The 24,843-nt window shown below is 39.7% G+C and overlaps 1 protein-coding gene across 1 annotated transcript in view; it reads right to left on the bottom strand.

Moving 5' to 3' along the window:
* The window catches only part of LAMA2 (laminin subunit alpha 2), a 397,684-nt gene that overhangs the window by 290,015 nt on the left and 82,826 nt on the right, over nucleotides 1-24,843 (bottom strand). Inside the window, exons 2-3 of the mRNA XM_075144626.1 lie at nucleotides 6,389-6,559; nucleotides 2,057-2,169 (exon numbers count right to left, since the gene is read on the bottom strand). Coding sequence (XP_075000727.1) covers nucleotides 2,057-2,169; nucleotides 6,389-6,559 — 284 coding nt within the window. The remainder of the gene's footprint in view (nucleotides 1-2,056; nucleotides 2,170-6,388; nucleotides 6,560-24,843) is intronic.

Genomic DNA, 24,843 nt, shown 5'->3' with positions numbered 1-24,843 from the left:
GGAATCTCTCTCCAATGAGCCAGAGAAAGGGCCTTCCTTTTTTTCCTAATACCTGGAAGACAGATTATGACGCTGTTTCCCTCAACATTCCCCTGGAGAAACTTGCTGCTCATGGCTTGGACGGGTGTACTCATCGCTGGGTAGAAAACTGGCTGGATGGCCAGGCCCAGAGAGTTGTGGTGAACGGACTTAAATCCAGCTGGCGACCGGTCACAAGCAGTGTTCCTCAGGGCTCAGTCTTGGGGCCAGTTCTGTTTAATACCTGTATCAATGATCTGGATGAGGGGATCGAGTGCTCCCTCAGTAAGTTTGCAGACGACACCAAGTTGGGCGGGAGTGTTGATCTGCTGGAGGGTAGGAAGGCTCTACAGAGGGACCTGGACAGGCTGGATCGATGGGCCGAGGCCAACATGAGGTATGAGGTTCAACAAGGCCAAGTGCCGGGTCCTGCACTTTGGCCACAACAACCCCAGGCAGTGCTACAGGCTTGGGGAAGAGTGGCTGGAAAGCTGCCCAGTGGAAAAGGACCTGGGGGTGCTGGTCGACAGCCGGCTGAACATGAGCCGGCAGTGTGCCCAGGTGGCCAAGAAGATCAACGGCATCCTGGCCTGTATCAGAAATAGTGTGGCCAGCAGGAGTAGGGAGGTGATCGTGCCCCTGTACTCAGCACTGGTGAGGCCGCACCTCGAATCCTGTGTTCAGTTTTGGGCCCCTCACTACAAGAAGGACATTGAGGTGTTGGAACGTGTCCAGAGAAGGGCAACAAAGCTGGTGAAGGGCCTGGAGCACAAGCCTTATGAGGAGCGGCTGAGGGAACTGGGGTTGTTTAGCCTGGAGAAGAGGAGGCTGAGGGGAGACCTCATCGCGCTCTACAACTACCTGAAAGGAGGTTGTAGCGAGGTGGGTGTTGGTCTCTTCTCCCAAGTAACAAGCGATAGGACAAGAGGAAATGGCCTCAAGTTGCGCCAGGGGAGGTTTAGATTGGATATTAGGAAAAATATCTTCACCGAAAGGGTTATCAAGCCTTGGAACAGGCTGCCCAGGGAAATGGTTGAGTCACCATCCCTGGAGGTATTTAAAAGACATGTAGATGTGGTGCTTAGGGAATTGGTTTAGTGGTGGTCTTGGCAGTGTTAGGTTGACGGTTGGACTCGATGATTTTAGAGGTCTTTTCCAACTTCAATGATTCTATGATTCTATGTTTTGCGGTCTGATTCAAGTTGCAGACAAATATGGGCCAGCCACAGTCCAGAGAAGATTTTAAGCAGGGGAGGGGAGATTAATTTGTTACCTACTTAATTGAATACCAAAACGATCAAGTTTAATAACATGATGAGTAAATTTGGTACCAGATAATTGTTCTGTATTTATCTTAGCATAATAAAAATAAAATTAGTTTCCATCTTCCCTCAAATCCTCTTGATTATGTACCTGGAATTTATGTAGCATTTTTGTAAGCATCAAATAACTGCATTCTGTATAACTACATCTGTCAAGCAAGATTCCACTAAAAAGACGCAATTTATTTAAGGACCTCATTAGCCAAACTCCTCCCTTTACCCAGGCTGTCCCTCAAAACAACCCATCACATGCGCATGTATCCCTAGCACAGCTGAACTATCTTTAGTGTATTTAAGTATTTTTAGTATTTTTTGTGTATTTAAGTGTATATTAGTGTATGTTAGTGAAACAAGAAAGAACAGTATTCTGAACATAAACTTTTATTCATATTAATTCTTCCCTGAAACTCTCTTTTAATTGTCTTTAAAGAGCCAAACCAAAAGTTATCATGAAAAAATACTGAAAATCTTATATTTGAAATAATTTTAAACAAGACTTCATAAAAATGTATATGAAATAATTATTTTTAATTTGGTATACTATGTTACAATGAATGGGTCAGTCAGAATTTTCCGTATAAACAACAGAAAGTTATAAGAGAAGCTGAGTGTGTCTTCATAATATAAAAGCAACATAGAGCAAAGAGGAAAATAATCCAGGTGATCTATTGTGCAAGAAAGAAAGCCTTTGCAGAAACAAACAAACAGAAGTCTACCTGTTGGAGGTCCAATGTAATGGTCACATAATGATATTCAATTCCATTCTGGATACTAGGGCTTTGCCACCAAGTGTTCTTGCCATCAATTGCATTTGTTATCGGATGTCGTTCTGTTGGAACAGCAGAAATACATAAATATATTTCAAAATTATTAGAAATTTAAATGTTTTTAGATCTAAAATCTAGATTTTAATACAATTATAGAACTAATGATGCAGCACTAAGAATAAGAAACAGGAAATTAATTTTTCTTTTACTCGTGGGGCACAGTCATGCTTATTATTACTGGAATACTCATCTAACGTTAGTTGTTTAATTTTGGTTAGGATCACAAGAAGGTGATTCAGAACACCTAAAGGCACTTGGAGGCTCTCCTCATTCTACAGAAAATGTAGGCACCTAAATCAAGTGAACGCTTCCTGCAGTCTTCCAAAGTTTCTTGAATGACTTTACAGTCATTAAATGTTGCAACAGAAACAACAAATCAGGAACCTGAAATATGGTGTGCAAGGAAAGCAGAGATTAAAGTAATACTGGTACTTGCATTTCTAAGACATTTCTAAGCACACATGGAAATAATTCAGGAAATAATTCAGAAATCATTACAGAGGAAATTATTCAGAAATCATTAAATATATTTCTCAACTCGAAAATTGTCTGACTCGCATGCATATAAAGAAGGTTTGCTTGGTTATAACCCATATCAAAGTCCAAGATGCATTACATTTATTCCGCTGCAGTGTCCCAAAGGAATCCCAAATAATAGGGATAAGAATTTATTTACAGAATTGAATTCTTCCTAGATTTCAAGATATTCTAAATTATTGCAGTTTGCTTACACAGTATTTTAATGTAATTTAGACTGAGAAAAATCACTCAACATTTCCAGGTTACTTTTTGTGGTCAATTCATGTTTCTATCCTGTAAAAAATGGAGAATAACATAACCTCAATTTTAAAAGGTAGAAGGATCTATATTTTGAAGTCCCTAATTGCCTAGAGCAAGTCTGTACGTTATGGGGAAAATAACCCAAAGGAAATTCAAATATAGTAGGTTTCTTGCATGCAAGTTCTGTCTGCAAGAACGTAACAAGATAGGAGAAATCCTACCCTTCTCATTAAGGGTGGCTTTCTGAACTGACAGGTTTTCATGATATAAAACTGAAATATGCTTCATTACTAGCTAGTCCTAGAAATGCAAATAATTAATTCATGAACTGATTAATTTACTTGTTATTTTAATTATTACTGAAATCAACCAGATTGATAGTCTTTGTTTGTCTGGTTTTTTGCTACATCAACCACCTGTGGAGGACGGGAGTCCTAGCTCATTAAGGAAAGCCAGAATGTCTGAACACATTTAAAGATACAATTAAAGTGCTTTGTGGGAGTGAGGGAAGGCATAAGCCCTCAAAATTGAAAATGCCAAAAATTTCATTTAAATATCAGATTATTCAGTAGCATTAGTGGGCACCAACATTTGCAAGTTAGAATACTGGTGCTACAAGTGATGTTATTAGTAGCTTTATCTTTATATTGAAGAGAAAAGCAAAACACACCCATGCTTTACATGTTGTCAGTTCCCACAGCTCTGATCATTTTCACAAACTTTGGCTTTAAATAAGTGCTAGCAAAAATCTTCTGTAAATCAAACTCAGAGTTCCTCGGTGATTGCGACAGAAGCTGTCTAATTGGAAATTTTTATGTAAGTCTCTTCAGGTGAAATTGATATAAAGGTAAATCATGAGAAGGAGGGTTGGGAGATGAATCAACAATTAACTGTAATCACCATTATGAAAGTGTAGTCATAATTAATTTGAAAACACTGATTAATTGCTGACATGTTTTGCCTATTTAAAAGGGAAGGGAAAATAATATAATATTTGCAAAAAGGACTGGATTGCAAATGCAGTTCAAGGACCAATCTCCCTGATGGATGACAAGGGGGAGAACTTACAGAGTGAGCCCATCAAACTGTGCTCCTTAATTTGGGCTCACATTAACCAGGGAATTTGTGTTCATTTCCTACTACAATAATTAAGGGGAGGCACTCCAGACTCACACATTCCAAGGGGATCATTTGAAGTCTGGTTACATTACATGGCTCTCCTATTAATGAGCCATCTCTGTTTAAATAAGGCACTTCCTTCTGCCAAATGAACATTTTAAAACCTAAAAATGAGATGTGGTTGGCAACAAAAGACCAGACATTATGAAGCCGGGCAGATTAAAGTTTTTAAGAGGGTAGGAGTGAGGGGAAACACAAATATAAATCATTCAGATGGGGTTTTTATATATATACACACATATGTATGTCTGTGTATATACACATACATAACAGATAGTGTACACTATCTGATATCATAGACAGGACCTGGGAACAAAGCAATCAGCTCTGGTTTAGGTTTGGTTTCTGAATCAAACAAACTTGATATAGAAAAAAACTTGTATGACGAGCACGCATCTCTAAATACCCATCTATAAAGAAGGGAAAGAATGTATTGCACAGTGTTTGCCAATCAGAATGGTTCCAAAAGCCCCTGAAATCTTCTCTGAGTGAGACACACTACTACAGTGCAACATATCATTTGAATGCTTATATTGCTACAAAATCATGTGACCTTTCCTCAGAAGGAGGCATTTACTACAATTAAAAAAGACATCAAAACTTGGAAATTACCTGGGCAAAAAAATAGGTTGCAACTGTGTTCAGACAAATGAAGTAGTCTATACTGGGGCAATTGTAATTAGCTTCACAAATACAAGATGGGGAGCAAATGGATAGGTAGCCATTTAGCAGAAAGCATCTGGGAATTATAAGGGACAACTAGCTATGTATCTCTCAGTGGTGTCACACTATTAAAAATGGGAAATATCTAAGTAAAACATGTAAACAGGAATCTATTCTGTTCATTCTGAGGCAAACCTGTGTCTCTACGCAGTGCTGGTAAGAGCTCAGGTGAATTTTAATAAAGATGAAAACCACTAGAGAGAATTCAGAGAACTGCAATTTGCACAGTTAGAGTGCTAGAAAATACAACCTATGAGAAGAATGAAAGAAAAGAGATAGTTTAGTGTAGAAATTAGATAGAGCAGCAACACCATCAACCCTCAACTAAATAAAAGACTTTTGTAAAGAAAAAGGGAATAATCCATTCCTTGTATTGACTGAAGTTAGGAAAAAGGTAACACGAATTTCTGCAAGGAAGATGCAGATTAGCTATTAGAAAAAGAGTTTGTAATGAGTAAAATAACTCTAGGAAGGAAGTTTCTAAGGAGAAGCTAAACAAGTTTCTGTCTGGAAAGCTGCAGACATAGATAGTTCATCCTGTCTCGAACTAACAGATTAAATGTTGTGGTTTTTTTTTTTCCCTGTAGTTTTAAGCGCATTCTTCAATGTGCTTTTTCATGAGGTATAAATGTATCTGAGCTAGGTTTTAGAGGGAAACAATTGGAAAAAAGAGAAACTGTCTCTATGCTTCCGTGGCTGTGCTTCTTCCAACATTTTATCTATTCCATTAAAAGCTGTCTTAAGTGTCTTTACACCTTCTACCATCTACAGTGCCAATATACCCACAAAAATCTAACAATGTTAATGCTATTCATGTCTTTCATTGCAAGGTCACATGAAATTAAACTTCTATGACTTGACTCAGAAATTTTCTTAGTTCTAATCTTCCCAGCTATTAGAAACATGCATCTCTGAAGCAGATGATAACAAATTTATACTTGAAAACTGATTTTGCTTCCGGGTAGTCTTAAAAAAAACAATGTTAGCAAAGATCAATTTTAATATGAAAAACTAAGCAATTAAACCAAGCAGTGCTCCATTATCTTATCTTCCTTTTGCTGGTTCAGTGAAACTGAATTAACATGAAACAAAGAAGAAAAATATCCCAGAACATAGTAAAATAAAACTGGAGTTGGCCCTAAACTGAAATGTCAGATGTTGCTTAGATCGGCCAAAATGTTCAAATTCCACATGTAGGTATGCAGGTCAAAGTCATCTGGTTTTCATTCATGATCAGTATATACTAAGAGAATTCAACAACAGCTGTAGATACTTAGTTTTTCTAAATTTAGGTGCTCCTTTTTATGAATTTAGGTGCTCCACTTCAAGTATCTGAATTAGAAAGTCCAGTTTGAGGAGTATACATAACAGATACAGATTTTGAAATATCAACGGAAGAGACGAGTAACCTAATTTAAAAATAAAGAGACAGACATTTCATAGTAATTGGGCCAGTGACCTACGGTTTTGTTTGCCGAGTATCTATAACCTTTGCAAAAAAACCTTTTTAAAGGAACAAAATGAAAATGGCACACGTACGATGTGGAACCCTGCTCCTTTGATCACAAATACGGCACTGAGGGTTCCTTGCAGGCTGTCCAGGTACATGTTCAACAAGTTTGCAGTACATTTCCCGACCCTTTTCTCCACAGGTAGCATTGGTTGTGATGAGAGCATTAGTAGCCAGGTTCAGCACTGCGGGAAACAACCCTGCAAACAAAATAAAATAAAATCATAAACAAAAGCAACAAAGGTGAATTTAGCAGCACAGTCATAAATGAACATAACACTTTTTATGATATTAAAGCAAAAGGCTTAGTTTTCAACAACTATGGAAGTAACAAAGCACAGAAAAGCACCAACAACTTTGGTTTTGAATCCAGAGTTTAGACTGTTTAACAGAATAAAGCCGTTATACTGATGGTTTCCTCCTCATTTCCTTCTAAATTCAAATTGGTACCCTCTGGTTATATCTTGAACAACAGCAGGATGCCAAAGGAGAAAGTAAAGTATGGAAACATACAAAGCATCATAAAACTATTTTTTTCATAATCAAACCTTGTGTCCCTACCTGATTGGACATAGAAACATTGTATGCAAATTACCTGTGAAAACTCTTTATTATTCTTCTTTTCTACTTACATCTCCATGGGAAAGCTTTTCCTTCACAGACTGCATCACTTGTATTACACTATATTACTATTCTGCTTAGGACCTCATAGTCACCCTCGTCATGAGAGCAGCTAAGTAATTCATGCACCAACATGAACAGCATCTGTCATGTGTGGTTTCCCTTTCCTCAAGAAGAGGATAATACATACAACATTATATCTTTTATGGCAGTACCGTTGATAATTTTTTCAGGTGCACATGCTGAGTGATGTATTATAATTCTCATTCAGCACAGCGCTTAAGCAAATGTCTTGAATGCTCTGCTGAACCGAGTTCTATGTAGCAGTAAGCTATAAAGATTATAAACCATATGACGAACAATCATTAAGGTGGGTTACTCTCCTTCCCACTAAATATTGATCAAAACCTTTGAGCTGTGATAAAATTGATCCATGGAGACAAAGTGATATGATACACTGAATGTATACATTAGCCCCTCACATTAACTCAATCAGTTTTGCATCCTCAAAAGTGCAATTTGCCATGGCTGCAGGTTAAATGAAAACAACAACAAAAAAATCTTGGTATGGATTCGGATCATCTTCAGATTTATTTGATGACAATTTCCACTGGCCCCAAACCCACCCTTCTGTAATTCATTCAGCTTCTAACCCTATTGTACTGTTATAAACTTAAAATAAGACTTTAATCAAAACTGAATCTGCAATTTTTGTACACCGATAAAGCTCCCTTTATAATGACTTTCGTTTTGTCTTCCGCAGATGGACAACGCTATTCAACTGACTCCTTTCAGTTCTTTAACTCCAGTCTCCTGCTTGGCTCTGAAATTAACCTGTATGCCATTTAATTACCAAGCTTGGGTGGTCACAGTACAGCTGTCCTCTGACATTGTGCATTAGTGACTCTCACGCTCACTTTAAAAACGTTAGACATACTGCTTGAGCAAGGCAACCCGTTAGTTACTAACCTGTCCAATTTGTATAGTCAATCAATAGTTGAGATTTTATTGATCGTGTAGCTTGCTTCTTCTGTATAGATTACAGCCCATTTTCATCACATTTTAAAATCTATACAGTTGTTCTTGTATTTTTATTCAATGCATTCAGTGATATTTGCTGCCTTCTACAATGGGGGCACATGGTAAAATCTGTGTGAGCATTAGCCGAACAGATGAATTAATAGCTGTGACTTACAGCCTCATTATTCTCTTGTTGGGCTGTACAAAGTTAATAGTGTAAAAGCCAGTAATCAGTTAGTCTTAACAGAGTCTGGCATTTGGTTTGGAGTTAAGTATTTTATTCCCTCAAAAGTGAACCTCGTAAAAAGGACAGAATAATCCTATATGCAAGGAATTGCAGTAGATGGCATCAGGAGAATAAATCCTTCAAGGAAAGTGGAACAGCTGAAAAAGAGCAGGCAAAAAGCCTCCAAATTCACACAGCTATAAAAACATTACATGTTATATGTCTATACACAAATCCTCCATTGTTCTAAGTTTTAACTCAAATTTTAAATGTAAGATACATAAATAAATGAAGAGAACTTAAAAAACTAATCAATTAGAAGGTAATTTCACTCTCGGGTAACCTCTTTTATGTACAGTGCAGCTTAGGGCAAAACTACCACACAGCCTTGCCCATAATCAGTAAAAACACAGGCACCAAAACCAGTATTGGGTGTTTCACTGAAGAGACCACGTCAAGATCCAGTGCCTCAGAGAGAAGTGCATCACACTGCATTCCCTGCAGGCTCACAGGAGTGGATCTGACAGGCAGAGAGCAAGAGATGCACAGTGCTCCTACGCTGCAACCAGCACTTTGCGTTTGGTCTTGATTAATTCCCCAGCCCTGGAATTTTAACAAGTTAAAAATTGCAATTAACAACTACATATTTGAACTTTTTTTGAATAACCTTATTTGCGAGGAGGAGGGAGTTGGACTCAATGATCCTTATCGGTCCCTTCCAACTCGAGATATTCTATGATTCTATGATACCCAAAATAAGGCTTTGCTTTTAAAAGAACATTTGATGAGCAAGCCTGATGGAATGGAGGAAGCAATACTATTCATATTGCTTTCTAGCAATTAATATATATAATACTTTCACAATATAGGCATGAGATTCTAGCAATACAGAAGATGAAAGCATTGTCTTGAATCCTTTATTTGGGCTCTTTGAATACGAAATAAAACTGAATGTTCATGATGCTAGTATACACTGTTTACCCTTTCTAAGATTCCCATCTACCCAACCATAAATTCCCAGGAAAAAGGCAAGAGGGTTCAAGACATCACAGTTCATTTTTTTAGAGAATTTTGCCTTCTTTTTCAGGATGACAATCATACAGAAGAAATATTTAAAATTGGTATACTAGTTTTGTGCATCTTAAAATTCAATTTCTCACTAAATTATAAAGTTTATTTAGCTATCAATCCCACCTTGAATTCTATGGGCATCCTGCTATGAAATACTTCCAAAAACATGATCTGCTATAATTACAGACAGCTCTTCTTTCTTTATTGCCAAATACCTTTAGTAATCATTTTCTCTGGTGCAAAGACTGGGTAAAATACCTCTGAGTCAGAAACACATTATCTCTATTTTGTGTAGCTCAAGTGCAAGCAGAGAAATTCTACTCCCTTCAACTGCCAGCTACATCAATCTTTTCCCTCCTTTGTGTCACTGGCAGAAAACAGATTAGCATTCATTTCTACCTGTAAAAAATACCAAAATTCTAGCAATTGCATGGAGGAAATAGGTAGAAAAGATTGGCTTGTAATTAGGTGGTGGTTTTAGAGCTTGGATTCAATTTCTGCTTTTCAACAGACTTCTGTTGCATGAAGAGAAAAACAGTCTCAGATTCTCACCTATGAAATGAGTATGTTCACCTTTCTGCTTTCCACTTTGGTTTTTAAGCATGGAACACACTCCATGGAGCTTTTAGAGCATGGAAGCCCGACAGACAGTTTGTTTAGTGTTGACAGGTGATTAAACTATGAAAGGAAAATAACACAGAAATGAATCAAATTCTTCAGAGCGGTGTACGATGCAAGACTGTTTTACACTGCCACTGTTCTAGTTAAGTAGGGTGTAGTACCAAAATGCTAACTACATTATCAGTTTTTTAAACGGTTCCTGGATCAAAGAAGATCTGAATATCTATCTTAAAGACAAAAATAGTGGATGCTTGGGATCAGTGTTTTTTTACAGAGGCCTCACAAGTCATCCCTTATCAATACTAAAGTTCTTTGTAGATGCTGGCAAGCATATAAGTATGAGTGATTCACTGAGTTCAACATATTTAGATTAACAGATTTTGACAAGATTCCACAAAGTCCGTTAAAGGAACTAAGCTATCATGAATGACCTCTCATGAGATAATAACAACAAAAAAAGGAAAATGGGGAATAATACTGGAAAACCACAATGATCTTTGCTGAATCCTGTTTTGTTCAACAGTTACATAAGTAACGTAGAAAAGAGGACAAACAGTAAGGCGACAGTTGATAGAAATTATTCAGGATAATCAAAATAAGGACAGACCACAAAGAGTGGTAGAAAAATTTCACAGTATGGTATGTCTAGGCAATAAAATGGCAGATGAATCAAGGAATGGAAATTAATGCACAGGGGGAAAATATGATAGGCTCTGCACTAGCTATTATGGATATTATATAAAAGTTATTATGGATATTTCAATGAAAACATTAGGTCAAGGAATAGAAACAAAATGTCTTTACATTATCGCATAAATCCATCTGTAATGACAACTCAAATACTGTATGATATTCCTTATCTCTCATCTCCAAAAGGACATGGTAGAACTAAAAAAGATAAAGAAAAGTGTGACAAGATCACAGCTGTGGATCAACTTCTGAATGTGGACATTAACAGGCTATGAGTCTTCTACTGGGAGAAGAACTGATTGGGAGGTGTATAAAGTGATGTATATAAAATCATAGATGGGTTTAGCAAGTGAACATTTGGAAGTGAACATGATAAGTTTAAGTTACCCTTCTACCACAAATTGGGGGTGCTGGGTCAACTTATCATACAGAAGTTTTCTTCATTGATTGGGACTTTTTGTCTGTTTATAAATGGAACTGCTTTTCAGTGTGGTAGAAATTAAATTCTAGAATACATGAATAAATTCAAAAATAAAATGTTTTTATTCAAAAAATAGGAATGGATTAAAAACCAATTAAATTAATGCATAGCACAAGGGTTCATCAGGGGCTCTTAAACATGAAGGGCTTGGTGTTCAACTGTCAGTTCAGAATATCCCTAAATCACTGGCTGTTGCTGGGTTTTATCCAGGGAGGCATCACTGTACTCTTTCTTTTCTTTCATATTTTTCCTCAATATTACTTCTAATACATACCTGTAGTTGTTTCTTACTAAGGCTGGTATCACATATAGCCCAACATCAAGGTCCACCCAAAGTGGAATAGAAACTGTAACTTTAATTTTGTGTGGTGTTGCTAATGAAACCATAACATTTTTGCCAATATTCATTTTTCCCACCAGCCACTGTCCTCTATACTACTTCCCATCATTACCTTGCATCCATAGAGGTCTCATTAATGGGTACTTATTCTATAAAACCTCAGAACATTCTCTGAGATTGGTGACTGCCTTGCAGTTTTCTGCAAAGCAGTATTACCTTAATTCATTTTCTTACGTTTTCCTAATCTCATTGCATAAAGGAAAATAACAGCCCAGCTTCATGTATTTTCTTTTATGTACTTTTCACGTTTCCTTACCAACCTCCAGCTCATAAAAGCTCAATGAGTATCAGTGGAATAAAACCCACCAATCTGATGCCTGGCACCCTGCCCTATTTTGTCATGCCCTATTACCCACTTCTCTGCCAAACTGACAGATTTTCCACATGCTTTATTGCAATAGTTGAGATCAGCAGAAGCACATGAGCTACATAAGTAGCAGGTACAAGACATTTTCATAAAGCCTGTCAGCTGTTGAATTCAAACTCATTCTCGCTCTCCCTCTCCTCCCAAATAGCGCTATTTGATCAACCTTCAGAGCACACTGCAAGACCTAGTTGATTTCCCTAGCTGAGAGAAGATCGAGGGATTCTAGTGGGAAATCAAAGATATTAACTGTATCTCCAGCTGCTGAATGGTGATTACAGGTTCATCATGAAGTGGCGCTAGTCACTGGGGTAACCTACTTTTAAAATATGTCAAGGAGCAGCTACAGCAAAGGAGGGGTACTGAAAATAGATAGGAATGTAAACAAAACAATTACCTTGTACGTTAGTCTTCCTACCATTTGCCAATTCTGACAGTTATGTTTTCCTTTCCTTGCCTTCACATAACCCATGGAGAGTTGCAAATACTGTTTCAATCACATCAGCATCCTACATCTACAGAGCAACTGGTGGGACAGGACTCTCTGGCATTTCAGTGGAACCAGGAATCCCAGGGGAAGAACCAAGACCAGATTAGACCTCTGTTAGGCTTCTGCTACTGCACAGAGGAAGCAGCAGCCACCTTGAGTTAGAAACAAGGAACCACCAATTAGTGACAGGAGATGGAAGATAGCAGCAGAGATCTTTGCATGGAGATTGATAAGCTCTTCAGAAGGGACAGGCAAGGAAGGAGAGGCGGTGGAGTAGCCCTGTATGTTAGGGAATGCTTCGACTGTCTAGAGCTCGATGGTAGTGATGACGAGGTCGAGTGCTTGTGGGTAAGGATGAGGGGGAAGGCCAACAAGGCAGATATCCTGCTGGGAGTCTGTTATAGACCACCTAGCCAGGACGAGGAGGCAGATGAAATATTCTACCAGAGGCTGGCAGAAGTCTCCCAGTCGCTAGCCCTTGTTCTCGTGGGGGACTTCAACTTTCCGGATGTCTGCTGGAAATACCACACGGCAGAGAGGAAACAGTCGAGGAGGTTCCTGGAGTGTGTGGAGGATAACTTCCTGACGCAGCTAGTAAGCGAGCCCACCAGGGGAGATGCCTCGCTTGACCTGCTGTTCACAAACAGAGAAGGGCTGGTGGGAGATGTGGTGGTCGGAGGCTGGCTTGGGCTTAGCGACCATGAAATGGTAGAATTTTCGATACTTGGTGAAGTAAAGAGGGGGGCCAGCAAAACTGCTACCATGGACTTCCGGCGGGCGGACTTTGGCCTGCTCAGGACACTGGTCGAGAGGGTCCCTTGGGAGACAGTCCTGAAGGGCAAAGGGGTCCAGGAAGGCTGGACGTTCTTCAAGAAGGAAGTCTTAAAGGCGCAGGAGCGGGCTGTCCCCATGTGCCGCAAGAAGAACGGGCGGGGAAGGCGACCGGCCTGGCTGAATGGGGAGCTCTGGCTGGGACTCAGGAAAAAAAGGAGAGTTTATCACTTGTGGAGGAAGGGTCAGGCAACTCAGGAAGAGTACAGGGATCGTGTTAGGTCGTGCAAAGAGGAAATTAGAAAGGCAAAAGCCCGGCTAGAACTCAACCTGGCCACTGTCGTGAGAGACAACAAAAAATGCTTTTATAAGTATGTTAATGACAAAAGGAGAGCCAAGGAGAATCTCCATCCTCTATTGGATGCGGGGGGGAACGTTGCCACGAAGGACGAGGAAAAGGCTGAGGTACTCAACGCTTTCTTTGCCTCAGTCTTTAGTAGTCAGAGTGGTTATCCTCAGGGTACTCAGCCCCCTGAGCTGGAAGACAGGGACGACGAGCAGGATAAACCCCCCATAATCCAAGAGGATGAAGTTAATGACCTGCTATGCCACCTGGACGTTCACAAGTCTATGGGGCCGGATGGGATCCACCCAAGGGTACTGAGGGAGCTGGCAGAGGAGCTTGCCAAGCCACTCTCCATCATTTACCAGCAGTCCTGGTTAACTGGGGAGGTCCCGGACGACTGGAGGCTCGCCAATGTGACTCCCATCTACAAGAAGGGCCGGAGGGAGGATCCGGGGAACTACAGGCTGGTCAGCCTGACCTCGGTGCCGGGGAAGATCATGGAGCGGTTGGTTTTGAGGGTGCTCACGAGCCATGTCCGGGACAACCAGGGGATCAGGCCCAGCCAGCACGGGTTCATGGAAGGCAGGTCCTGCTTGACCAACCTGATCTCCTTCTATGACCAGGTGACCCGCCTAGTGGATGAGGGAAAGGCAGTGGATGTGGTCTACTTGGACTTCAGTAAGGCCTTTGACACTGTCTCCCACAGCATTCTCCTAGAGAAGCTGGCGGCTCACGGCCTAGACAGGTACACTCTTCGCTGGGTAAAAAACTGGCTGGACGGCCGAGCCCAGAGAGTTGTGGTGAACGGACTTAAATCCAGCTGGCGGCCGGTCACGAGCAGTGTTCCCCAGGGCTCAGTATTGGGGCCGGTCCTGTTCAATATCTTTATCAACGATCTGGACGAGGGGATCGAGTGCTCCCTCAGTAAGTTTGCAGATGACACCAAGCTGGGCGGGAGTGTTGATCTGCTCGAGGGTAGGAAGGCTCTGCAGAGGGACCTGGACAGGCTGGAGCGATGGGCCGAGGCCAACTGTATGAGATTCAACAAGGCCCAGTGCCGGGTCCTGCACTTCGGCCTCAACAACCCCAGGCAACGCTACAGGCTTGGGGAAGAGTGGCTGGAAAGCTGCCCAGAGGAAAAGGACCTGGGGGTGCTGGTTGACAGCCGGCTGAACATGAGCCGGCAGTGTGCCCAGGTGGCCAAGAAGGCCAACGGCATCCTGGCCTGTATCAGAAATAGTGTGGCCAGCAGGAGTAGGGAGGTGATCGTGCTCCTGTACTCGGCACTGGTGAGGCCACACCTCGAATACTGTGTTCAGTTTTGGGCCCCTCACTACAAGAAGGACATGGAGGTGCTGGAGCGTGTCCAGAGGAGGGCAACGAAGCTGGTGAAGGGCCTGGAGCACAAGCCTTATGAGGAGCGGCTGAGGGAACTGGGACTGTTTAGCCTGGAGAAGAGAAGGCTGAGGGGAGACCTCATCGCGCTCTACAACTACCTGAAAGGAGGTTGTAGCGAGGTGGGTGTTGGTCTCTTCTCCCAAGTAACAAGTGATAGGACAAGAGGAAATGGCCTCAAGTTGCACCAAGGGAGGTTTAGATTGAACATTAGGAGAAATTTCTTTACTGAAAGAGTGGTCAGGCCTTGGAACAGGCTGCCCAGGGAAGTGGTGGAGTCACCATCCCTGGAGGTATTTAAAAGACGTGTAGATGAGGCCCTTAGGGACATGGTGTAGTGGGCATGGTGGTGTTGGGTTGTCGGTTGGACACGATGATCTTAGAGGTCTTTTCCAACCTGTATGATTCTATGATTCTATGAGATGAAGCAAGGAACTGGCTAACTGAGTGGGGGAGACTGGGAAAGAGAGAAGAAAATTAGAAGGAGAAAGACCACTGCGATTAGATACTGAAAGAAGGCTCTGTAACCTTTTTTCTTGACAGATAATGGTTGACACACGAACTATTGCATTCAGTATTATTTAATGTCTAGATTGTGATTACAAAGTGCCCTATTTTACTGAGGGTAAAATTAATATAAATAATCACAGTCCCTGCACACATAGGCAAAGTGTTAACATTAAAAAAATCATAATTGGTTTTTAATAGTATTTTTAAAATACTCCCATGATAGAAGACAAACTTTGGTTTACCAACTCTGAGATTTCTTTCTGTCTTATTAAAGCATTAGAACTGAGAAAATGTTTCCCTCCTTCAAAGAAAGCTCTGTTAAGACCTGCATATTCCTCTTCTCTCTTCTAAACAGACCAATATTTGGCACTGTATATTTCCTTCAATCTTCTCAAAATATCCCTAGTGTCTTCAAAGAAGCAAATAAAACAGCCTGCCTAAATATGTCTAACTTTTCAAGCCAATCTTCCTAGTCTATAGAGTACTTTGAAATGTTCGTGCAGTCAAGCAGAGCTGTTTGCCACTGAATTTGTACTAAAAAGACAAAAGAGAATACGTCAATTTCAGATGTTCTAAGAAGTGTCACTGGAAAAAGAGAGACTTGTCTGCTGCCGCGCGGAGCTATGCTAGGCTGTGGGAACACAGTGGGGAGAAAAAACTGGGACAAAACAAAACAAAACGTTGCAGCACAGAATAGCTTCCAGCTGTGCACCACAGGGAATAACTTAATGCACTCTATCCACAATGTAGATGAAGAGTTTTATACAACCAGAAAATAAGGCCAATTTGAAGAAATAACTGTCCAGACACAACAACAGAGCTTGCAGACTGAAAAAAAAATTGACACTAAGCCCATTTGTCCAGAGGAAAACAAAATCGGAAAACAAATATTTCAGTCCCCGTTTATGCCAGTTGCCCTAAACCACTGTGCATTATAGTAATGTTCGGTAGTCATCCTTCTTTCCTTCCAAAGGAAGTGGAAATGTAGTTTTCGATGTTCAGTGGTAGAGGTGGCTTGCTTTTACTTTCAGGGAGTTTTCTCTTTTCATACTGAGTAACGTTACATACATCCTCCTGCCTATTTAACTTCCACACAAGACATAGCATAAAATCTTAATCTGAAGAAGCTTGATAGCAAGGCTATCTATAATCCTTACAAAGTAACAGACGCATCTGGAAAAGGGTATATTGATTATCTAGTAATATTACCCTGCCTCTCCACAGCTTACAGCATTCAACATCTGTGGGGACTTTGCTGATTTTAATAGCAAAACACCATCAGTTTTACAGATTGGGAGACTGAGTAAAAAATTGCTACTGGCTTACCCAAATATTATATTGTATAAAATATATAAGCATTCTCCTAGCTTTGTAATGAATTTCCTTTTTCCTAGAGCTGTTAGAGAAGGTTGTTTTGCAAAGCAGAACAGGAAAAATATAGGTGAAGATGAAATCCTGTCTCCTTGACATCCATGGCAGAACTCCCACTGAATCAAAAATCCAAAGCACAAAGATTTAACGGTCATCTCATTTTCAAAGGTATTTACATGCCCAGTTTGAGTCAGGCACCCACTGATTTTCAAATATATGTCTGTATTCTGGCACAAATTTTAGAGTGCAAAAACCTAGTTGTACAAATACCTTATCTGTAGAAAGACTGCACTATGCATGAAGAAGCAAGCAGCACTCTTTACAGTATTTCCTTGTATTTATTAGCCACATGACCTTCATTAAAACCTTTGCAATGCAGTAGTATGGTCCTGGTCAGCCAAGCAAGCCTAACAAGAAAAAGCAAAAGGACCTCTGAGAGACAACACTGATCTACTGCAAACAGGAATTCTCCCAAATCATGCATCTTCTGTTCTTAGATAGCACACGTCAATTTACAACTTTCCCAAATTGCATGATATAGCTAAAAACGTCCATTTTTGTTCAGTTCCCGTGTCTCGATACCAATGTCTCCATACTCAGAAGACACTGTAGGTTTGGTTCCCCCCACTCATGCACTTCCCTCAGTTGCAAGAGAGGGAGCGAGAGACACCTGTATTTGTCTATCTCAGTTCCATCCCACTGAAGGAGAAAAAAGAAAGGATTATGACACTGAATAAAAATGAAAAAAAAATGAAAACAGAATTTCTCAAAGATAGAATAGAGCCTGGGAAAATTGGAGCCTCCAGATGCAATTTGCTGCTGACTTTGGTCTTGACAAAGCTATTGTTTTATGCAAAAAATCCACTACTATACATTGTCTTGGACACTAAATGATATGAAGCTATTACTATTTTTGCAATAACTTCAAAATGAATGTCCATTGAAACCACACTGCAGAGCCAGAATTAGTTACTGTGCCCTTGAGTCTCCAACGCTGTCAACTTAAACAGAAAGACTGAGATGTTTGCTGTGTTCTTTCACAAGAGGCAACAAAAGATATGTTATGGAGGCTAATAAAAGTCATCCATCTATTCATCATCATCTACACTGACAAAAAAATCCAAACTGTGTTTGACATTATGAAACCAAAGAGCAAATGGAAAAACTCTTACATATGATCTTACCATATGCAAGAGATGCCGTGCACTTTTTACCCTGAGGATTCAGATGAAAATAGTTTAAAGTATGTTTCTTTCAATTGATGAACTTGAATAAACATTAAGTTAAATTCTCATGCTTTCAACTGATTTACTTCTTGCTATTCTGCTGTAATGCTTTACTAACACATACTGATAAGAATTCTAAAAGTTTTAACATATTCTGATAAAATGCGAGACCACCAATTAGCAATTTCTATGCAGTGTTCTTGACATCGTCTTCAGAGAATCAAAGAATCATTGAGGCTGGAAGGGACCTCCTATCTAGTCCAAACCCCTGCTCAAGTTGGGTCACAAAAGCAGGTTGCCCAGGATTGTGCAGCTGAATTTTCAGTATGTCTAAGGATGCAGACCCCACAGAGTGTCTGGGCAACATATTTCACTGTTTGACCACCCTCACAGTAAAAAAAGTGTTTTCTTATGTTTAAATGGAATTTCCTGTACAGCGATTTGTGCCCATTACCTCTTGTCCTGTCACTGGATACCACTGAGAAAAGTTTGGCTATATCTTCTGTATTACCCCCTGACACACACATTTTTATACACATTAATAAAATCTCCCTGAGACTTCTCTTCTCAAGGCTAAGCAATCCCAATCCTCTCAGTCTCTACTTGTAGGACAGATGCTCCAAGTCCATAACCATCTTCCCAGCCATTTCCTGGACTTGCTCCAACATGTCCATGTCTCTCTCACACTGAGGAGCCCAGAAGTGGACACAGCTCTCCGAGCATGCTCTCATCACTCCTGAGCAGACAGGGAAGGATCACCTCCTTCAACCTGCTGGTGACACTCTAACTAATGCAGCCCATTTAACTTTTTGCCACACTGCTGGCTCATGCTCAAGTTATTCTCCACCAGGACACCCAGGTCCTTCTCTGCAAAGCTGCTTTCCAGTCATTTGGCCCCAGTCTGTACTGATGCATGGGGCTGTTCCTCCCCAGGTGCAGGACTTTGCACTTCCCTTTGTTGAACTTCATGAGGTTCTTGTTACTGCATTTCTCCAGCCTGCCAAGGTCCCTCTGGATGGCAGCACGGCCCTCTGGCATATCAGCCACTCTGACCAATTTTGTATTGCCTGCAAACTGGCTGAGGGTGCACTCTACCCTACCATCCAGGTCGTTAATGAAGATGTTATATAGTATTGGCCCCAGTGTTGACCCCTGCGGTACATCGCTAGTGACCTGCCTCCAGATGGTAGGTGCCACTGATCACAACTGTCTGGGCCTAACCATTCAGTTTTCAATCTACCTTACTGTCCACTTATCTAACCCATATTCCATCAGCTTTTCTACGATGATATTATGGAGGCAGCATCAAAAGCCTTAATAAAGGTAAGATAAATAACATCCACTATTCTCCCCTCATCTACCAAGTCAGCCACCTAATCATAGAAGGCTATCAGGTTGGCTAAGCACAATTTCCCCTCCATAAATCCATGCTGGTCTTAAAACCAACATTTTAGCTACATGTACCATTTACATTTACCATTTTACGTGTATGTGTTACTTAAACTCAAGCTACGTGACACCCTATTAAAATGAGAACTAAGTTGCTCTCCTCAGGTAATACTGTAAGGCCTTACACCTTTGATCTGTTCAATTTCAATGCATGTAAAGCACAATTAGCAAGATCAAGGCCTTCACTGATTACAGTATTGAAGGCAGAATGCAAAACATATTTTTCACAACTCAAAGTCTCCCAACTTTCCATAGAATAGAACAGGTTATCTCTATTTCATTTCCATACAGTCAGTATTCCGAGGCACAAATTAGCTGAATAACTGAGAATTATTGCAAAAAAAAAAATGCTTAATAAACTGCAAAATTAAATTGTATATTTGTGTAGTAATACAGATCGGTGTTTCCTATGCATTGAGTCAAGAAACTCTTCAGTTACATATAAGACCATGAAAGAATATTTTGAACATTCTGTGTCAATTTTACTGTATCCTTTTGTTCTGGTACATTGAAATAGTTGTTGTATGTTACATAGATTTGTTCACCATAGACTTTGCTACAAAAGGGCTACTAAATACATATAAGTGCTGTAATAGTGTATTTATACGTTTATAAATTACATACATATGTAAGATACACAGATACACAAATATAATAGACAGTGCATCTGTACCTCTAGTCCCAATAGTATGAGTGTCTAAAATTCTTCCTGTTTCATGAAGAGAATAGAATATGTGCATGATTTCAGTATCTTTTTAATATATATCTTGTGAGAAAGAATATTTGAATAATATTTAATCATATTTATTTTCTCCATGAGAAAAAGAGCCCAATAATTTCCCTCCTTTACATATATGTTGTCCTCCTAACTTGAACTGTGACTAAATGGGAAGATCAAATGAGGTCTGAGCAGATGGCTGTCAGCACACCAGTGATAACGTACTATGGTTTAGAATTAGAGACAAAATGTGCAACCTGGTATACAGTTTCTGCTTGTATCTGCCAAAGACATCTGGCTTAGAATATAAGCCAGCTTGGACATCCCTACACGTATTTACTTCATCATTCATGAAAATTAAATTATACCAGTATCTCTTAATACTTCTCTGGTAAAGCTGTGCCTATCTGTATTAGTGGAAACCCTCCTTTTCTTCCTTATAAAAGTGGACTCAGAGCTGTCACAGATGTCACATCTTTACATTCCATTAAAATCAGTCAGAACTGCATATGGATGAATGCCTGCATGTTGCTTTAAAAATGCATGGGATGACACATCAAGGAAAGGAATCCTTCAGGTGTTCCAATAGGATTTTAACGAGCTTCAGTGGTACTACTGTCACTAGTATGACATTTATTTGCATGATTAAAGGTTTCAGCCACGGACTCTCAGCTGGAGAACAAATGGTTTGTTTTTTAGAAATCTGAAGCAAATATACATCTCTTGGGTTTTCCTTTGGCTCGCCTCACTGTTCTGAAAGTTAGAAAAATGCCAAAAAAAAAAAGTTTTCAGGTCCTCCACACTTTGTCTATAGGTTTTTATGCAGCTTTTTCTTATTAACAGAAGTTGCTTTCAGTCATTTTAGGTGACAGCCTGCTCAGTTCATGGAGACCTTAACCTCTATACTTTTTAATTCTACATGAACTGTCCACTGAAGCACACAGTTCCACACTATACAACAAGACTTTTAGCAATAGTATTGACAAGACATAGCTGGTTGGCATCCATACAAAAATATATTTGAAATGTAAGGTCTTTGTAGACTTACCAAGTTGATAACGTTTATGGGCATACCTGTAAGTACTATGATAATTGGCTGTAATAATTAAAACTAATTCTAAAACTTCAGTGTTCTCTGAATCATTTACTGGCCTGGAAAAGAGGAAGGGAAAGAGGGGCACAAAAAATCAGAGCTAGATGTGTTAGAAAAGTGACATGTTTAACTGCCTGTGACTGTATAAATCCACACCCAACAGAGCTGGCTGATAAAGGCACCTATTAATGCTTTCCAGGTAACAGTGATACACTTGATTATCCATTCCATGGAGTCTAGTTACTAAGAGACATAGAATTGAAGAGAATGATTTCTTGATCAGTGAAAAATTGGAAGAAGGGAGGAATTTAGAATAGGTACTGAGACCTAGAATAGACAGGAAACGGAATTTTGCAAATAGGCAGCAATGAAATGCAGCAGTTCTTTCATGCAGAATTGGGGGGATTTTGATGCATGAGATGGGGCGGGTGGTGGGGCAGGAGGAGCTCCTTTTAAGGATAATGAGAACAAAGGAATAGACACAGCCTTTGTCAAGAGAGAAAGGGTAAAAACAGAAGTTCCTGCAAGGAAGAAAAGAGAGACACCCTTTTATAAGGGAAAAAGATAAAAGAACACTCAGCAGATGTATCACGTTTAGCAGTTTGGTGAACCCTAAATACAGAGAAAGGGTGATGAAGAGAACACTAGTCTTGGTGTCCCTTCTGCTTTTGAAACCCACAATGCCTGATGCAGGGAGGCAGGAAGGCAAAGAGAGAACAAGACAATCTGAGCGTGTGTGTGGGTGACACCTGGAGATGCACAGGGTAAGAAAGGCAGCAGGTGAAGTGGCAGCAGTAGAGCACAGGGAGATCTCAGAGGCTGAAAACAGAATAGCAACAAGCACATTTACCAATAAGAGGCAAAAAGTTGAGTAACAAAGAAAACCCCTAAGAAACAAGTCAAAGACTGTTCCCAAAGTGAGGAAAGACAAGGGGGAAGTTTTATACAATAAATTTGGGTGGGACCACATAGTAAGCTCTGGTTACTAAGAATACAAAGACTGTAATCTTCTCCTCACACCCAGGGGGAAAAAAAAGTCTCCTTCCATGAAGGATGACAGAAGCCATCACTCCAATGTCAAAAAAACAAAATTGCAAGGTAGACCTAGTATAATTTCTACAGGGACAGTGGGATAGACTGAGAATTTTCTTCAGGGTAATTTTCTGTGGAAAAGGTTTCCAACTGCAATGGCCATTGTAGAATCAGCAAGCCTGAAGCCACATGTCTCCACTTGAAAGTTTTAATTTTAAAATTTTGTTTGTATATTCTACTAAAGAAACATCCATTCTTCTCTAGTTATTTCTCTAACTAGTTTCCTCAAAACTATCATTTTGAAAGTAAGGCGCAGAGTTGTATCTACAAACGCATCTCAGCTTTTGTTATGCATGAATACAGTGTATCCTCTCCTTAAATTCCCATGCCTAATTCTGAGTCTAAGAGAACGTTTTTGACATTGCTATCATAAATCCCCAGACTGAAATTCTTAAAAAAGTTAGCAACCAGTGCCAAGTCTCTTCCTTCTTCTAGGATATCCTAATAATACAAATACTGTATTTGAACCTTCATGCAATCCAACGCTAAACATAATTATTAATTAGTCTTTGCTTTCTTTGAGGTGTTCCACAAAGGAGTTGAAGGAAGATTCTGCAAAGCATATACAAATTAATTCCCTCTGAAAGATTCATATCTGAAAATCTTTTCAATATGGGACCTTTTTCACAATGATATGACTATTAGAAGATGTTGTTAAAGGGGAGAATTAATACTGTAAGTATATACTTATTTTAATCTACACTTAAATATGAGTTTCCCATGTTTGTATTAAACAGGGAACCTGTTAAAAGATGGATATAAAGTAGCCATTTTAATGTAGTCTATGTCTTAACTTTGTTTGTAAACTTCAAACACAGATCCTTAAATCTGCCTAGTGTCTTTTTCATAACTCTGATCACTTTAGGGCTGCAGACAATTCCACTCAGGGTTAACTAGCATAGAATACAACTGTTTTTCTACTCCAGATATATATCAACAGTTAATTTGGCATCTTTGCAGTGCATTCAGCTGTTCCTAGACTAGGACCAACGCAAAGCCACTTGAAATTTGCTACAGTTCTCAGGCAGCTATCAGCACACCAGCAGGAACCATGGTGACTTTGTATTGCAGTAGGGAGCAGCACCATATTTTCTACCCTATAAATCTTACAGCCCTGCCTAAAAGTGTCCTTATTTATGAGTTTTTATCCATTTGTTGAAAAAAATTAAATCTTATATGCCAAACAATTATTAAATTCATAAGACAGTGGAGATCAGTTTAATATCCTGTAGCAGGAAATTTTCCTTCATTAGAAACAGAGAAGCTATCCAGTTATTGGAAAGATAACAGAAATGCACAGTTCAATTAATTCTTCATATTATAAAAGAACCCCTTGGGTCATCTTCAGCCAACTACTCAACTCAAATTAGAACTACCCACAAATATTCCTCACAGATTTCTGCTCACCTGCATGCCTACCTGTCATATATTCAATATTTGAGTGACATAGTGCACATTGGTTGGTAGACAGGTTTTCTGTGGTAGTAGTTTCTCTCTGTAAAATGATATTGCTGGGCTTTATCCTTTCTTAAATAATAGTTCAATTATACTGTCAATGCAACTGAGATCAAAGCAAAGTACCCCTGCTGTCATGTAGCAGAATTTCATTTTCTGTTGATTTTTGTGGAGTGCTCATACTTGATCCATCTTGCTCCAAGGCTTGACTAAAACATGTAATATATTAATATTTCATCATCTTAGAGTTTTCTGTTCTTTTAGTTTACCTGTGTTTTAACCCTTCTTCCCTATTTTAATTGGATTCTACTGACTATTTTTATCACACAGTTGATCTCGAGCAAGCAATCTTTCACTGTGCCACATGGGATTATAATCTCTATATACAGACTAGACTGGAATTCTTATGCTCTCATCTGAAAGAAACCTATCGGAGTAATCTGCAGGATAAATAGTGTAGCTCCTGCAGAGTGACACAACTCCCAAGACAGTCCTACAAGAACCTGAACCTCCCATTTCAGGGAGACTTGGTATTAAAAAGCCAATGCTAAAAGCACGGCTCCATCTCCTCAGGCACCCCTACAAGCTTTTATTTAGAACACTTAAATGTTTAGCATTAATCTCGTTCTTATTCCCCTCCTATTTCCCCTAGCTGGTTTTGCATTCAAGCATTGAAGTCAACCATTTGCTGTGATGTCAAACAGAAATTCACTTGTCTAAGCACAAGGTGATCACATGCCGTTATGCCAGCATATCAATTCTGCTTTTTTAGGTATGGGGGAAGGGAGCACTAAATATTCATTAAAATATTTACTTTTAATTGTAAGAGAAGTAGTGTACATTGTAATTGTTCCATGAAACATCATTTGTCCTCACTTTCAAGGCTCTAACTTTCACGCTGCCTTGGATCATACACTCTGTACTGCCCCGAACCTGCTCAGCTGGTGGTTTTGTGAATGCTTCCATCTTTGTGTGGCAAGGTAGGACTGAGGAGACAAGTGCTCCTGCTGGATGCACTCCCTCCTGAATGGAGGCAGTATTATTTTGTCACTGGCATTATCAAGTTTAAGGAGG

Source organism: Calonectris borealis, chromosome 3 (genome assembly GCF_964195595.1).
Source record: "Calonectris borealis chromosome 3, bCalBor7.hap1.2, whole genome shotgun sequence".
Taxonomy (NCBI): domain Eukaryota; kingdom Metazoa; phylum Chordata; class Aves; order Procellariiformes; family Procellariidae; genus Calonectris; species Calonectris borealis.
The sequence above is the reverse complement of the archived record's forward strand: the minus strand, read 5'-3'. Positions and strand labels throughout refer to the sequence as shown.